Source organism: Bos taurus, chromosome 9 (genome assembly GCF_002263795.3).
Source record: "Bos taurus isolate L1 Dominette 01449 registration number 42190680 breed Hereford chromosome 9, ARS-UCD2.0, whole genome shotgun sequence".
Classification (NCBI taxonomy): Eukaryota; Metazoa; Chordata; class Mammalia; order Artiodactyla; family Bovidae; genus Bos; species Bos taurus.
This window is the reverse complement of record NC_037336.1, coordinates 96,391,142-96,408,760: the sequence shown is the minus strand read 5'-3', so window position 1 is coordinate 96,408,760 and position 17,619 is coordinate 96,391,142. Positions and strand designations below refer to the sequence as shown.

The 17,619-nt window shown below is 48.2% G+C and overlaps 1 protein-coding gene across 2 annotated transcripts in view; it reads left to right on the top strand.

Moving 5' to 3' along the window:
• Positions 1 to 8,788: 8,788 nt before the first annotated feature.
• SLC22A2 (solute carrier family 22 member 2) overlaps positions 8,789 to 17,619 on the top strand; it is a 32,655-nt gene continuing 23,824 nt past the window's right edge. The window contains exons 1-3 of one of the 2 annotated variants that reach the window (XM_059889978.1): positions 8,789 to 9,665; positions 11,712 to 11,815; positions 16,939 to 17,093. In XM_059889978.1, the coding sequence (XP_059745961.1) occupies positions 9,270 to 9,665; positions 11,712 to 11,815; positions 16,939 to 17,093 (655 nt within the window). In that variant the 5' untranslated portion in view covers positions 8,789 to 9,269. The remainder of the gene's footprint in view (positions 9,666 to 11,711; positions 11,816 to 16,938; positions 17,094 to 17,619) is intronic. The other variant, XM_002690371.7, reaches the window with a different exon arrangement.

Sequence of the window (17,619 nt, the reverse complement as noted above, 5' to 3'; positions counted from 1 at the left end):
TTCAGAGAGTAGTTAAAGCTTTTTCTGACAAATCACTAGCTTAGGAGAGATGGAATTTACAAACAGTAATGACCAAACAAATGACTGCAGCCATCAGTTCAGAAAGCCAAACAATAGCCTTCAGCAATCGCTTTGCCAATAAAGGTCCATATATTCAAAGCTATGGTTTTTCCAGTAGTCATGTATGGATGTGAGAGTTGGACCATAAAGAAGCCTGAGGGCCAAAGAATTCACATTTTTGAATTGTGAAGCTGAGGAAGACTCTTGAGAGTTCCTTGGACAGCAAGGAGATCAAACAAGTCAATTCTAAAGGAAATCAACCCTGAATGTTCATTAGAAGGACTGATGCTGAGGCTGGAGCTCCAATACTTTGGCCACCTGATGTGAAGAGTTGACTCACTTGAAAAGACCCTGATGCTGGTAAAGATTGAAGGCAGAAGGAGAAGGGAGTGACAGAGGATGAGATGGTTGGATGGCATCATCAACTCAATGGACATGAGTTTGAGCAAACTCTGGCAGATGGTGAAGGACGGGGAAGTCTGTCGTGCTTCAGTCCACGGGGTCGCAAAGAGTTGAACACGAATGAGCGACTAAACAACAATTGACCAGGACTTGATTAATAAGTGACAGCATCTCTAATTTTTGCCCTGGCTTCCAATTTAGGATCCACCACAGAAAACAAGGGACTTCCATTGTGGCTCAGCTGATAAAGAATCCGCCTGCAATAAGGGAGACCTGGGTTCGATCTCTGGGTTGGAAAGATCCCCTGGAAAAGGGAAAAGCTACCCTCTCCAGTATTCTGGCCTGGAGAATTCCATGGACTATAGTCCATGGGGTTGCACAGAGTTGGACACAACTGAGCGACTTTCACTTCTATAGAAAACAAAATATGCACACAAAACCAGTCACAGGGATGCTCTGCTTCTGGTCAGCCGCCTCCAGCTTCCCCACGCCCCCAGCCTCCGTCAGGACACACCTGGAGCCATGCCTTCTCCACTAAAAAGCCCGCCAGCACTCCTCTGCCTACCCTGGAGTCTCTGCCAGAAGGCAAGTGGTAGTGGCTGACTCCATTGCCACAGCAAGCTCTGAATAGAGAGCCTTTGCTTGTCCTCACCTGGGCTTCCCAGGGGGTGCACTGGTAAAGAATCTGCCTGCTGATGCAGGAGACGTGAGTTTGATCCCTGGGGTGGCAAGATTCCCTGAAGGAGGAAATGGCAACCCACTCCAGCATTCTTGCCTGGGAAATCCCATGGACTGAGAAGCCTGGCTACAGTCCAGGGGGCTGCAAAGATTTGGACAGGACTGAGCGACTGAGCACGCACATACGCTTGTCCTCAGTTGCATTGTTTTTGTTCATTTCCACACTTGCTTATTTTAGCTTTTACAAAAATGAATTTTTCCCTCTAAAACTGAATTATTTCACCCTCTAAAATTAATATGAAGAAAATATGTGAATTTTTAAATTTAATTCTTGGTTATAGACAATTTTCTTCACACTGTATTCTTTTCTTGCTTGCCCTGGGTACATAAATTTGGCTTGTAGGTCCACCAACTTAATTCTAGTCCTATGAAAACCATGACCTGCTTGTTATTTTTATTCCTGAATCAGAGAAACCTAAATTCTGAGACTCCATCTTAAGGAAATCTCAGCTATAAAGAAGGCGTCTTGATCACTTGCCATCATCTCTCATTTCAACCAGAAGTCAACAGGCCTTTCCTTCAACTTCCAAATGAAGTTGTCTTTCTAGCAAGGTGAAGAATTTTTAGAGGAATTAATTCTGTTGGTCATATGCTAGACACTTTTTCTCTTTATTAAATGAGAGTAGTGATACAAAGAGATGAAAAGCTAGTGGCTGACCCAGGAACCACACACCTCACACAGTCCAGCTCGGCTCTACCTGTATTAAAGTGGAAGTCTGAGAGAAAGACAGGAGAGTTTATATGTATTTTTGCTGTGACTCGTTGGAAAAGACCCTGATGCTGGGAAAGATTGAAGGCAAAAGGAGAGGGGGGCAGAAGAGGATGAGGTGGTTAGACAGCATCACTGACTCAATGGACGTGAACTTGAGCAAACTCTGGGGGATGGTGAAGGACAGAGGAGCCTGGGGTCCTACAGTCCACGGGGTCACACAGAGTCGGACAAGACTTAGCGACCGAACAAAACGCGCTGTGATGATATAGCTGTATTAATAGCACACTAAGCATTACGAGGGTCTTTCTCTGTGCAGGGCACAGAGGACTTTGGATTTACCACTAGCGAATCACTGAGTCCTTAAACTATGATGTTAAAGGCTCCCTAAAGGCTCAGTCTGCTCCCTATAGATGGGGACGTCTAGGTGGTGTCAGCCTGAGCTCCCCTCTCCCCGCTCCCTGAACCAATGTAAAACTCCTTATCACCATTGCACCTAATAAATTTAGTGTCTGTTGAAGATTAATGTCCAGATTCAAAAAATCATTATAAAGTAATTGATTTTTTAAGATACATGCATTTCAACCCATTTCAGTTATTTTTCTTTTTGTTTCGGTTATTCTTTTTGGTGCCCAAATTGTCCTGTTTTAGGCCAATATGGGAGCACTTTGGGGGCCTCTTTGCCCTTTCAGCATGACCAGCACTCTGTATTTTCTGACCTGGCAGAAAGTCCCAGTGCCTCATCTGAATTTCCTCCCCCTGATCTGGAATCAGTGGTCTTTCTCCCAAGGAGACACCCCTCCCTTTTAAATGCTGTACCCCGGCCCTGAGCCGAAGTCCCAGAAAAGTTAAGGTGTCCTGGCCCTTTCTCTTTAACCAGAACTCTTTGAACCTCAGGCATGACACTTTCAGCGGCAAAGTGCAGCTTTGCTGTGAACTACAAGCTCTGTTCCTGACACCTTTTTTTTTTTTAATTGGCTTGGGATTAATTGATATTTGCATGATTTATTCCCTCTGAGCCTGGCACACACACCTGTGTATAAATCCCTGCCTAAGAATCAGATGAAGAGGATTAACAGGCAGCCGTGTCCTCAGTGCTCTGGATAAACAGTCGGAAGAAATAATAACTTGGTGGGATGAGGAGGAAATTGATCACTAATCCAACCCTTAAGAAAAAAAAAAAGTAAAAGCCAAGAATAATGGAAATGAAAATCTTAAAGATTCCTCTCTTCTCATTTTCCAGGGGCACCCAGGTTAACATTAAAGGGTATCCCTTGTGGCCAGACCAGACTCACGCTGTCTTTGAAGACAGCAGTCCATTCTTAGTTGACTCACTCCGGGGGTTTAGTTAAGTGCCCACGAAAGTTCGATCATATCTGGACATTAGGAAGGTGTGTGTTTTGGCAAACAACACCGCGTGAAGGCTGAGCTGTCTGTTCACTCTCTTACCAGGCCTGTCCGAGCCTCAGGTTCAGCCTGACACAGAAGCCAAAGGCCAAAACTGAATTCTCTGCTCTATTTACATAACAAATTGTACAGCTTTGAAAACAAGTGGTGTCCCTGAGAAAGACTGTGAGATTAACTGTCTGGGTGTTTTGAAAATCACGTTTCCCTGCAGCTCTTTAAAGGAAGCCCGAGAAGTCAGCCAGCTGCCTTGCGGTTTGCTGTCAGGCAGGAGTCTTGCAGTTTAACACTCAAGGTCCAGGCTTTGTGTAGCCCCCAGAGCTGCACCCCCAACCCGATCCTAGGTGTGGAAGCTGAACTAAGAGGAAAGAGAAGGCGCCGTAGGCAGGAGGGACCCCCGAAACCTCAGTCACCTCCTCTTCCTGCCCTTCCTAAGAAGGCACCCTGATCTGATGGCCAGTCTGAGCCCACCTTCCTGGAGTTGAAGGGAATAAGCACAGAGCGTCATTTTGTGGGGGAAACAGACCCAATAAAGATAAACAAAGTCAGAGATTTCCTCAACACAGGAAGCACAAGGAGAGGACCCGTCAGCCCTCCCTTGGCAGGAGGGTTGACAGAGGAGTTGTCCACCTGGTGGGGTCAGCCCGCCCCTGCTTGAGCAGGCAGCACCCAGCTCTCCAGCACTCCAGGGACCCCACTCAGAGTGGTGTGCCAGGCCCTGGACTCCGCAAGTTAAAGGGAGAGAGAAACCAGAGCTCACCTTAGGGCCATTCCCGGTAGTGAGGAGAATAGATCTCCTGCTACCAGGGATTGGGGATGTTTACTCTGGAAAAGAGAATATTCTGAGGTCAAAGAAAGCCTTCTTCCAATATGGGAAGTTCTGCATAAGAAAGTTTTAACCTAACCTATCTGACCCCAAAGGAAAGAACAATGTCAAAGCATGTGGAAGGTTCTGGAAGATGACTCCTGATGCTGGATGAGAAAGATCTTTCCAGCAGTTGTTAAGGCCTAAACGCATGGTGGGCTTACTTGTACATGAAGGGAACCGGGCAGGACAAACATTTCTGAGGAACTGACATATCAGACGATGCTGTTCCAATGTCTGCTCAGGTCCTTCTTTCCAGAGGGCCTGAAAGGGAAAGTGTTAGTCGCTCAGTCATGTCCGACTCTTTGCGACCTCATGGACTGTAGCCCCCCAGGCCCCTCTGTCCATGGGATTCTCCAGGCAAGAATACGGGAAATGGGTAGCTGTTCCCTTCTCCAGGGGATCTTCTAGACCCAGGGATCGAACCTGGGGCTCCTGAATTGCAGGTGGATTCTGTATCAGCAGAGCCACCAGGGAAGCCCCCTGGGTCAGGGTTGGTCTCCTACTGCTTTGGCCCATGTCTGCAGGTGGGCAGCCAGGCAGTGAAGAAGGGTGAGGCGCATTCAGGACGGGGAGGGGATGGTGGGAAGGGGGAAGGTGGAAGGGAGGGGTGAGCACGTCCTGTGGGTGAAGCTGATGGCCCAGGCCACGGCACTGGGGGGTCCCGAGTGGTCCTGCTCATAAGCTCTCTGACTCAGGCATAGTCACCAGCCTGCAAGTTAGGAACCAGCCCAAAGACATGGGTGCTCGAGGGCAAGGATGGGCACGGTCTGGAAGTGTGGACTCCCCTTCCGGTCCTGCCTGGTCTGGTGCCATCATTACCCCTGTGACCTGCCTGGAGAACACACAGCCCTCATCATCCCGAGATGACCTGCTGCCAATCTTCCTGGTCTCGGGTGGGCTCCAACTTACCTAGGGGGCACCACTGGCCGGAGGCCACATCACCTTTTTTCTCTCTACCAGGGGTCTACTGCCTACACGCTGGCTTGTCCCTGGGTAGGACTCACACTTCTAGGTGCCCACCGGTGCTCTGGTGGGGAGAGCTCAGAAGTCAGCCTGGGTGCACCTGGCCCTCCTGAGTGCTGTCAGAACAGAGCATCTGGGGACAGTGTTTATTTACATTTCAAAAGAACCTGATAAAAGATCAAGAAATACTTCCGACTCAGTACAATGAATCATCCGATTATACAGATTAAGTGATCCTTCAGCATGGGATTGTGTTAGCCTCGTGCCCCACACCTGGGTATGTAGGCACCCCCAGAAAGGAAGTGGTGGGGGCCCAAGAGACTCAGGCAGCAAGCGGGGAGTTACCCCATCGTCCATCGTCCTGTTCCCTCCTGCATTGCGTCTCTCCTGCTCAGGGCCCGTGTGACTTTGCTGCAGGGTCCATCTGTCACCCTAGAGGATGGGTTTTATGGTGGCCATGCTGTGGGCTTTGCTTCTGTGCCCGTCCTTCAGTGGAAAAGTGTCACATGGCCAAGCTGTAAGTGATCTGAGGTCTTGCCTTCTCCTTATCTGCCCATGCACTGTAAGTAATTCACAGTGAGTTTCAACATCTTTTCTCCCAGGCAAGGAACATTCTTCTGGCCTCTCACCTGGTGCCCTCTGGCTCATGGAGTGAAGATCTGGTCTCTTGAAGTGGACTGTGTCAGACAAATCCAGGGTGCAGGGGTTTGTAAGAGGCAGTCAGGACCACCTCTGGCTCTCTGGGAGTGGAGTTGAGTTTTAGGACCTTGGTCACTTTTGAATTCACCCATTCTCATGTCACTGGGCTTCCCTTGAGGCTTAGCTGGTAAAGAATCTGCCTTCAATGTGGGAGACCTGGGTTCGATCCCTGGTATGGGAAGATTCCCTGGAGAAGGGAAAGGCTACCCACTTCAGTATTCTGGCCTGGAGAATTCCATGGCTGTATAGTCCATGGGGTTGCAAAGAGTCAGACACGACTGAGCAACTTTCACTTCACTTTACTTTATGTCACTTCCAGCAAATGACAGAAGGCAGGGGAGATGTGGGGACATCCTTGCCTTGGGTCTGATTCATCCTTAATTGACTGGCTGACATTTAGGAAGTCTGTAAACTGCTCTGACCCTCAGTGTCTTCTTCGTTAAATCAGGGGCACTCACGTCCACCCTGTGGAAACGATCTCCTTATTATAGGAAAGACTCGGCTCCTCAGAGGCTGCCTGGAGCAGAGCACATGCTCAGCAGACTGAGTGTCCTTCTTTCCTCCCTTCCTCCCCATCACGCTCTCTGCCACCTGACAGTCCTCCTCTGGTTTCCGCCATTGGCACCTGGGGTGAGAGAAGAGGCTGGACGTGGAGGAGGAAGACCAAAGCCCCAGCTGGCCCTGTTGGACTCCTGGGAGGAACCATAGGCCTCTCCGGTCTCCCTGAGTCACTCTCGGCAATGCACAAACCTCGATTGTAGAATGGAGGGGTCCCCTCAGGGAAGTGGAGTCTTGTTCTGATGGTTCTGGAGGCAAGAACCAGGTTAGCAGGTAGAGAGCGTGTGGACAGGCAGAGCGAAGACGGATCTGCCCATCAATAGCGAGCGTCGGGCAGGGAGGGTGGCAGCCCCCAAGGCCCGCGGGCTGTGCACTGAAGATCCCGTTGAGAGACCCACAGGTTTCACAGCAGTGAGACGAGGTGACTGCTGGTCCCTGCTAGCTGTTCTCAGCCGGGCAACCACGTCCAGGGTGCTCAGCATCCTTGTTCAGAGGACAAGATCACACTGCAGAACTGCAGGCAGCAACTCTTAAAGTGGTGCTTCATCTTACGGAGTTCTGGGGTTATTTAAGAGACAATGTGATTTGCGGCTAGCAGAAGACTGATTATATATGTGTATATATATGTATATATATATAACACACTTAAAAGAAAAGAAGGAGATGTCCATTGCGGTCATGATAAAGCTCCAACTTACTCCCAGGACTCTAGAGAGAGCAGGCCTGTGTTGGGGCTTCGCATGGTACTGGCTTGGGACCACTGGTATTTCTGGCTTGTTGCTTCTCCAGCACCGGTCTGGGCCTATGTCACTTTCTGGGTCCAGAGGTGCCCTCTGGGTCTGCCTTCTCTCCAGTGTACAGCAACTCCTGGTGATTGTTTTACACAAATTTTCCAAGGGCTTTTGTTGTGCTCAGTGGGAAGAAAAAGTCCATCTACTGCCTTTTCCTGGAAATGGAAGTTCAAGCCATGTTTTTCTTGCTAAGTATCACCTTATCTTTTTGCTGGTTGGTATTATTTTTCTGCTGTTTATGTTATTCATGGTTTTCTCATCTTTATTTGAAAAATCCCTTTGCCTTTGGAGATCTCCTGAGCAAAGGACTAGAACTCGTCTCCAGATTCAGGCAACTGGCTGAGGCCTCATCTCCCTGGAAATCCTTCCCATCATCTATTATCCAAGATGGATGCAAGATGAGCCGTGACCTCACAGGGCTGATGCTTTTAGGTCATGACAATTTATTCCCTCAGAAGCTGAGACCCCTGCTCACCATGGTCCAGTCCTGGCCTTGGCCACTTTGGGTACAGCCAGCAACTCAATTCAAGTCTCACTTCTTCTGTTCTCTTTTCTCCTTTGAATGGGCTTCCCTGGTGGCTCAGTGATGAAGAATCCACCTGCCAATGCAGGAGACATGGGTTCCATCCCTGGGTCAGGAAAATCCCCTGGAGGAGGAAATGGCAACCCACTCCAGTACTCTTGCCTGGAAAAGTCCATGGACAGAGGAGGCTGGCAGGCTACAGTCCATGGGGTTGCAAAAGAGTCAGACAAGATTGAGTGACTGAGCACATCAAATAGTCAGTGGGTAGAACTGAATGATGAGCTTTGTGCTACAACTTTGTGCCAGAAATACTGCACCAGTTCTTGGTTCTAGAGTCTGAATCCACTCACTCAAACGGGAGTCAGTGATGGCAGGAGCCCCACCCCCAGCACGTCACCAGGAGCCTAACAGGACCCAGAGGAGGTAGACAGGGACCCCCCCACCCAGGCACCCATGTTCTGGCTTTGTTAAAAAAAAAATAAGATGTTTGCAGCTGCCTTGGGGAGAAGGACTTCTATGAGTCACTACTTTTAGACCCATGCTGTTCTAGCCACAGGAAAACAGACCCTAACAGAAAAAGAAGAAAGTAAACAAGATTAGATTTCTGGTGTTCTAATAGGCAGATATATCAAGAAGCCATCTTCCTAAAGTGGCAGCCGCCCACCGCAGTGAGGATCCTTCCATCCTCACCTGGGAAAGATGTCTGCCTGCTTCCCTTGCACTTGGATGCAGCCAGCGCCATCCTAAAGAGTACCCTCCACACCAATCACAGGCAGAAATAACAAATAAGACAAAAAGGCAGCAGAACAAGACCACACCTGCCTGCGTCTCCACTTGACCTACGTGTGGAGAGGACATGTTATTCTTTCCTCACAACCGGGTCAGGCAGTTGCAGGGTTCAAAGGCAGGAATGTCAAATTGTCCTTCTTGAAAGGGATGGGGAAATCCGGGAAAATCAGCACAAGGCAGCCCCAGCAGGTGCCGAGTCACGGGCTGCGGGTGGTAGCGGAGTCCAGCGATCGAGTTCGCTAACCCCCCAGATCCAGACAAGAACTCTGGCCGGAGACTGTGACTCACGCCACACCCGGGGAGCACGGCCAAAATCCAGTTCGTTTCCCTACAACACCTTAGCGAAAAGGTCGGCTGTGTGGGTGAGATATGAATCTATTAATTTCCTGGACGCTCAGTTTACTAAGAGAAAGATTAACAGGGCTGTGATACGTGAAAGCTCTCGGATTTCTCCCCGTGGGGGACATATGAAGGATCGATTGTGGGGCCGGGTGAGGGAGCTACCCGCACACACGGGGGGATGCGACAGTAAATACAGCGACTCACCCGGGGATTCTTCCGGGGAGCAGCAGGGTTCAGGGGCCGGGGAAGCGCCTGGCTGGGAGCTGGTCCCACCAGCAGAGGTCAGGACCAGAGGCTGGTCCCCTTTCTAAAGTACACTCACCCTTTGACTTTTGGTCGGGGTTTTGCTGAGCTGGCTGCAGCCTCGCTCAGCGACGACCGAGCAGCGCAGGAAAGAACCTCGGGATCTCTCTGCCCGGAATCATGCCGACGGTGGACGACATCCTAGAGCACATCGGGGAATTCAACTTTTTCCAGAAACAAACGTTCTTCCTCCTCTGCCTGATCTCGGCCGCCTTCACCCCCATCTACGTGGGCATCGTCTTCCTGGGCTTCACCCCGGACCACCGCTGCCGGAGCCCAGGGGTGGCGGAGCTGAGCCGGCGATGCGGCTGGAGCCTGGCGGAGGAGCTCAACTACACGGTGCCGGGCCCGGGACCCGAGGGCCAGTGCCTCCGCTACGAGGTGGACTGGAACCAGAGCACCCTTGGCTGCCTGGACCCGCTGGCCAGCCTGGCTACCAATGGCAGCCCCCTGCCCCTGGGCCCCTGCGAGCAGGGCTGGGTGTACGACACGCCCGGCTCCTCCATCGTGACCGAGGTAGGTGACCGTGGGACTTAAAGAGATGGAGAAAACAAACAGCGCAGCTTTCCTTAAGGAAGAACCCGGGGAAGCCCAGACGTGGAGTCAAAGGATCTCATAAAATTCTTGTTTCCAACCGAAACATGCCGCCTCTTACTTGTCTAGAGCGTGAGTTAGTTGAAACTTCAAATTATGGCCATAATTATTCTAGTGTATGCAAGTATCAATATAAGAAATAAACAAAAACATATCAGAATTCCTGGAAATAATGCCAGGAAAGGGGAAATTTCAAAGCCTCAGGCTGAATTTCTGGAAGCTGTACCCTCCATCTGCCGTCATATGAATGGACAGACACGCCAACAGCTCGTAGAACTCACCTGATTGGGGCCTTACTGTGATACAATGTACTTTTCTCTCAATGGTTAACTTTCTTCTCTTTAGTTTGCTCAAAGTATACATGTCAAACCATTTGGGGTTGGAGCTTTTGCTATGGTACTATAGTTTATTAAAAACCACACTTGACATTCCTACACTTGCCCTTCCCTGGTGGCTCAGAGGGTAAAGAATCTGCCTGCAGTGCAGGAGACCTGGGTTTGAGCCCTGGGTTGGGAAGATCCCCTGGAGAAGGAAATGGCAACCCAGTCCAGTATTCTCACTTAGAGAATTCCATGGACAGAGGAGACTGGCAGGCTACAGTCCATGGAGTCGCAAAAAGTCGGACACAACTGAGCACTAACACACACACACAGTTGACATACATCTGATTGTGAGGCCTCTTTTCCATAAAAAGGAAAAAAATGGAGGCTTGATGTTTAAAAAAAATTTATTGGAGTAGAGCCAATTTACAATATTGTGTTAGTTTCAAGTGTGCAGCAAAGTAAATCACTTATACATATATATACATTCACTCTTTAGATTTTTTTTCCCACATAGACTATTGGATAATATTGAGTAGAGTTCCCTGTGCTCTGTAGTAGGTTCCTGTTATTTGTCTATTTTATATACAATAATGAGACATGATTTTATTGGAGGCAAAGGAAAATAAGGGGACAAGATTATTCTACAAAGAAAGCCAGGTGCTTGGCTTAACTTAAAAGGACCACTTGGACGATGTGAAGATACTCTGTCTGAACAGACATTTAGGTAGAAGAGCCTTTTCTAAGGATCTAAAGTAGTCTGACAGTTACATGAAACGTGAAGGATTGAAGATTTAACACCGTACAATTTTTAAGAGGCCTTACAACTTGGCTCATCTCACTCATTCATACAGAGATGAGGAAACTGAGGTCCAGGGCAGAGAAAAATTTTACCCCAGACAGTGAGAAGGCCTTCCCAGGTGGCTCAGGGGTAAAGACTCTGCCTCCCAATGAAGGAGACACAGGGGATGTGGGTTCAATCCCTAGGTAAGGAAGATCCCTTGGAGGAGAGAATGGCAACCCACTCCAGTATTCTTGCCTGGGAAATCCCACGGACAGAAGAGCCTGGCGGGCTACAGGCCACAAGGTTGCAAAGAGCTGGACATGACTGAGCCACTGAGCACACAACGCACACACAGAGAGAGAAAGTTAGTTTTAAGCCCTAGAAACCGCATCTCCCAAACTCTGGGCCGGCACTGGTGACTCCTACAGCACTGCCTCTTGTTCCAAATGAGAGCAAAGGCCACAGCCCTGAGCAAGATGCTAATTCCCCTACTTTAAAGAGACACCAAACTGCCCAACTTCCTTGAGGCAGCACTTGTAATGTGTCCACACACCTATTGCCTCTGTGCATTAAAATTAGAAAGAGGAATGGTTCGTGCACAAGTAATTACCTAATTTCAGCTGATTTAGCCAAAATCAAGTTTAGCCTGATGACATACCACCAGATAGAAAGCTAAACAGGCTGCAGGTCAAATCTTCAGGTTGTGTAAAGGAAATTAATGCAAGCAAGGAAAGAGTTGGGTTATTGTCATCCAGATACTCAGTGCAATACAAGGAGTGCCTCCCGCGTCCCCTGGGCTGAGTCGCATCTAACAGGACTTGTTTTCTTTCTCTCCCCACTCGGGACCCCTGCGGCCCCTCGCAGTTTAACCTAGTGTGTGCCGACTCCTGGATGCTGGACCTGTTTCAGTCGGCGGTGAATGTAGGATTTTTTATCGGTTCTATGAGTATCGGCTACATAGCAGACAGGTAGGTGTGCCACAGAAGTGGCAGAATTGAAACCCTCGGAGGAGAGCACCCGCCCCCGCTTGAATGCCCTCCTGCCCCACAGCACACCGGCCACGCTTCCCTGGATGGTCACGACAGTCTTAGAGTTCTCCTGCCACTCCGATAGCATGACCACTGTCTGTATTTTCTCATTCTGGGGGCTCATTGAAGGATGTTTCATCATCGGTAGCAGTGTTTCCTTGTGGGCTGTCCAGAAGCTGAGGGTGAGATGGGAGAGATGACAGATGAAAGATGACTGGATCCCTTTCGTAATCCCCACTCTTTCTTTGGCTTCCTGCCATCCCCCTGGTCATGCACCTTCGGGGCCTCTTCCCTCTTCCCTCTCAAGTCCCAGAGATGGATAGAATCTCACTATTGTTCTCACCTGAGCCCAAGGGGGTGCAGGATTCCTGAATCGGGGCCCCAGAGCCAGATGTAATTGTTGAGTTGGCCAGAAACTTCCTTTGTGTTTTCCCTTCTGATCTTACAGAAAACTTTGAATGAACCTTTTGGTTAACCCAATATATGTGTGGAAGTACAATATAACACTGAAAGGGAAGCAGGGTCTCCACACTGACAGAGGTAAATATTCGATTCCATGATGTCACATCCCAAGAGATAAATGAAGGGAGACTTCTCCAGGTGGGGCGCATGGCCGGTGGTCCTCTCACTTGGGTCTGAATCTTCAGGAGCTTGGTTTCAGTGGCTTGTACCAATCCAGCTCTTCCTGGGTCTCTTATTTATCCATCGTTTTGTAATCCCACATTCACTGTGCTGAAAGTTGCTCATAATGTGCATCTTTACTCATTGATCTAATTGATCAATGATCAATTAGACATTGTTAGGAGTCCCCTAAAGAGAAAGGAAAAGGAGGGCTTCCCTGGTGGCTCAGGCAGTAGAGAATCTACCTGCAATGTAGGAGACCAAGGTTCTATCCCTGGGTCAGGAAGAGCCCCTGGAGAAGGGCATGCCAACCCACTCCAGTATTCTTGCCTGGAGAATCCCATGGACAGAGGAGCCTGGTGGGCTACAGCCTATGGGGTCACAAAGAGTTGGACATTACTGAGTGACTAACAAAGGGAAAGGAACAAAAAATCGGCTCTATACTTGGTGAGCACCTTAGCTAATTTGGCCATCAGAGCTATAATGTCTGGGTGTGTTTTGTACGCCAGGCAGTGTGAGCAACATTTTAAACAGTATCATCCTCTTAAATTGTTAGTCCGCTAGTGAGATAACACTGCATAACTGAGCAATGCCTATATAGTCTCATAACTTATTATAAACTACACGTTTAATTCTGAAATAAATGGTAAATATGGCTGCTGCCTTCTCCAACTCTATCTTTGGTACAGATAAACCCACACCTGTCAGTTTAATATGAAACGTAGGTGGGACATTTTGTCTGATGATACTGCGTTGTCTGTCTGGATTAAAACCAGCAAATGTGTTAAAGATGAATCAGGCTGGCTGAGTCAGTCACACCTCAGGAGCATCTGAATGTTCACGGCCAGGACTCCCTGTGGCCACAGGCAGGAGGGGAGTGACAGAGAGGGCACTAGGTCTGAGGCAGCCCCGGGCCTCGTGCCTCTTCTGGAACTGCCTGTGCACCTTCTTCCAGAGGCTCTTCTTGGGACTCTGTGTGGCGAAGAGGCTGGTGAGGTGCAGGGGACATTTGCTTTCACTAGTATTGCCACTGAACTGAGAGCGGTGGTTTGGAGATGACCCTTTAAGAAGGAAGAAGCACCCTAACGAGGGCGGTCCAGAGTCCACCCTGCTCCAGCGTGTGGCTCTTCGGGTCCCTGGCCCCTGGCTCCCTCTCCACTCCCGCCTGCACTGGAGAGAGCAGACTCTAACACTCAACTCGCCAGCACAGAAGTGAACAAACAGGTGACTGAGCTTCACAGTTGGTTAAATAAATGAGTTAATTATTCCCGTCCCACTCAGAGAGTAGGAACCGGGTTATAATTCTCTCCTGACGGTGCATTCCTGATTTACAATCCCTGGGTGATTATCCACCTTCTCAAATGACCTCATCATTTTGTTCCTTTTGTTGAAATCTCCTGTGTAAAGCTAATGAGTCATCATTCTTCCCCCCGCAAGCTGTGCACATCCCTTTATTTCTTTTTCTTAAACTGTCTGAAGTCTGGTTGGTTATTACCCCTTTCTCCTCTGCTGTGTGCAGATAAGGGTATGGAATGTGGTGACCGCCAGAGGGGTCCAATGAGGACGCTTTATTTTTGCACACTCAACACCTGTTTCTGCACAACTCTCAGGTTTTATACAATGGGACAAGAATCTCATGGGAACCCATTTGATGCTACAGATTAATCAAAATAGATTTCAATAAGGAATTTTAAAAATATGACCTGACAGCTGAAGGGGTGAGGAGTCTTTTAAGAGCTGCAGTGTCTTTTAGAAGAAAGCCAGGAACACCAAGCCAGACTTCTGAGGGTCAGCTTTGCAACCCTCCGGTGGGAGGGAGGGAGGAAATATGCTAGAGACTTTGGAAATGAGCCTTTCGTAACGTGTCCCATTTGTTTCATCATCCAAACCGCCTAAAGAACGATTGTGAGAATCACCTGACGTAAAAAAGTGATCGATCAGCGACTCCAGGGTTTTTACTCCAATGATCAATCATTTAATGTCAGGCTTGTAAATGTTTTATTTTATTTTTTTATTTTTGACCATGGGATCTTAGTCCCCTGACCAGGGATCAAACCCATGCCTCTTGCTTTGGATGGAAGGCAGAGTCTTAACCACTAGATTATCAGAGAAGTCCCATCAGGCTTATGAACGTTTAACAACTGACTCTCTAAAGGAGAAAGGCCTGACTTGTAGAGTTTGCCGATCTCCATGCCATCCATGCTCCCATGGTGGTCCATTTCAAGCTACCAAAGTGAGGTCATGGAACACAGAGTTGGAGAAATATGCACCATCCTATGGCATTTCCACCATACAAATATAACAACAAGATGTAAAAGACCTCATGAGCATAGATAAATACTCAAACATAGTAAAATAATTAGAAAGAGGTGGTTTGCATATTTACTACACTAGCTTTTAACGCAATTTACTTTAGAGTAAGTGTATACTTTCATTTTTCATAATGGTGCATTTAACACTCAGCTCACAAATTTTCTGAAAGTCTATCAGTCAGTTCTCGAGAGTCACCACTACGCCGTTCAAATTTCAAAATGGAACCAGATCCAAACAGAATCAGAGTCCCAGTGGGTTGCAGTCAAGCTCACCCAGCTCTGCAGAATCTTCCAGACCAAGCTGCCCCTACCTCCTATGCGCCAGTCATTGTACGTCATGGTGTGCTATATCTCACTAGGATCCTAACAGCCTTGAAGAAGGGAGTTATTGTCCACAGTTCGCACAGGAGGAGACTGAGGCTCAGTGAAATGAAAGCACGCTTCCCAAATGCTAACGTGCATGTCAACCACCTGGAGGGTTTGTTAGAATTACGATTCTGATCCAGTGGGTCTGGAGTGGGCCTGAGGATCTGCCTTTCAAACCACCCGCTGGCGATACTCATATCCCCAGGCCACAGTCGGAGTGGCAAGTAGCTAAAGGATTTACGAAGCCAGCGGTACAGGAGTCCACCCACTCCCTTTGATTTTCTCTCTTTCTTTCATTTAACCACTTAAGTGGTTCTGTTGTAGGAGGGCAGGAATGTGGGGATGTCTCAAACCAGTCTCCCGAACCTCCAGAATTTCTTCCAGCCCTGCCTTACTGTTTTAATCGCCTTGTGTCTGTCTGTGAAATTGTCCCCTAGTGAACTGCATTAGTAGATTCGAGTTTCTGAAGGTTCCCACGCTCTGAGTGTCAAATGGTGAATGCCCCCTCTCATCAGCCATGGGATTTTGTCATCTAGGGGAGCACGACTGGGGTGCTTTGTGGTCACCCGAGTCAACTTTGGAAGTTGAAGAAATCTCCTTTGAACACGTGCTTATAAATTCTTTGAGGATAAGTGAAGGGGGTTGGGTAGGAGAACGTGGAAAGAAAGGCTAAAACGTTGTGTTGAGTTGTGACTTTGGAAGGCTGTGGATAAAAGGCTAAGAGGGTATACGTTTACAGTGGGGAACAGTTGACTGAGAATTCAAAAATGATGTAGTCAACACAGAATTTTAAGAAGTTTGGCAATTTACATCAATTCCCAATGGGACTGCTTGATCTTTAAGTTTCAGATTTAAAGCATTAATAATACCCATAAGACAGCTCACAGGATAAGGCTCAGAATATTATCTATAGCCCTTGAGAAAGAGCTAAAGGTCTTGACTGTGCTTAATGATGACATTATTAGTCTCCTTTGGCTGCTGTCCTTTGTTTCTGCATTTCTCACTTCTCTGATTGAACTCATTCTTTGACTAAAGTTTTCTGCAGACAGGATGCAGGCAGAGGGCATGGTGGTGTGGGGTGGGGGCAGGAAGCATACGGTCCTGTTCTGTTTCCGTAAAAGACAAGGTTAAGCCCGGGTTCCATGTTTTCCTCTACTCTGTACTGAGACACTCCCAGGTCCTTAAAGCAATGAAACCCAAGTCCCCATAATAAAATGTACAGGAGCTCTCCGGCTAGGGGACTCCACGACAAAGGCCTAAGGGACGGGAACACATGAGGTGAGGGCATAAACAACCGTTTCCATGGAGACACACAAATACCACGAAGTCCAAAGGCAGTGTTGAAAATGGATACGGAAATTCACCGAACACTGAGTTTTGTTTTTTCTAAAGCAAAAGCTCCTGGGTGGGCAGTTGAGTCTGTTCATGGAGAGGCCCAGCTCATGTGATGATGGAAGGCTTAGATAGGCCCTTGGGGCATTCAGGACCGGGGGGCTCGAAGAATCTCCCCTCCCTGAGTACCCTCCGCAGTGTGGGGCTGAGAGTTTCTGCAGCCCAGAAAGGGTCTCGCTGTTTACATATCGTGCCAACAGAACAGACCCAAAGTCAGGGATTCTCTTGGAGGGAGTCAGTCTGTACCTCTTGAATTTCCATCCTTCAGAGTTGACCCCCACTTTAGTTAGAGTTCCATAGCTTGTGTGAATTTTCTACAACCTTCGTGAATCTAATCTGATGCCATTCCCTCTCTTCGTTTTCTCTTCACAGGTTTGGCCGTAAGCTCTGCCTCTTGATTACAATCCTCATAAACGCTTCATCTGGAGTGCTCATGGCCATCTCCCCAAACTACACATGGATGCTAATTTTTCGCTTGATCCAAGGACTGGTCAGCAAAGCAGGCTGGTTAATAGGCTACATCCTGAGTAAGAACACTTGTGATTTTAGCTGTGGGAACAAAGGTTGGCTGGCAAAATAGTCAGTCTGGTGGGGGAAGCTACACAGAAAACTGGACTCAGCTTCCAGACAACGTTGAAAGATTTTTCTTTCTGTATCAAAAGAATTTCTAAAATCTTTTCACTAGACTCATTCTACATTCCTCCTAGAAAGAAAACAATGCAACAGGAATGCCATCCAAATTCTTGTATAATGCTTTAGGAATTTTTGTTTTCTGTACCCTAGGGTATTCCATAGAGAGAAAATCGAGCCTACCAGGCTCTTCTGATTGTTGTTCTGTCACTAAGTCACGTCTGACTCTTTGCGACCCCATGGGTTCCAGTACACCAGGCTTCCCTGTCCTTCACTATCTCCCAGAGCTTGCTCAAACTCATGTCCATTGAGTTGGTGATGCCATCCAACCATCTCATCCTCCGTCGTCCCCTTCTCCTCTTGTCCTCAATCTTCCCCAGCATCAGGGTCTTTTCCATCAAGTTGGCTCTTCAAATCAGGTGG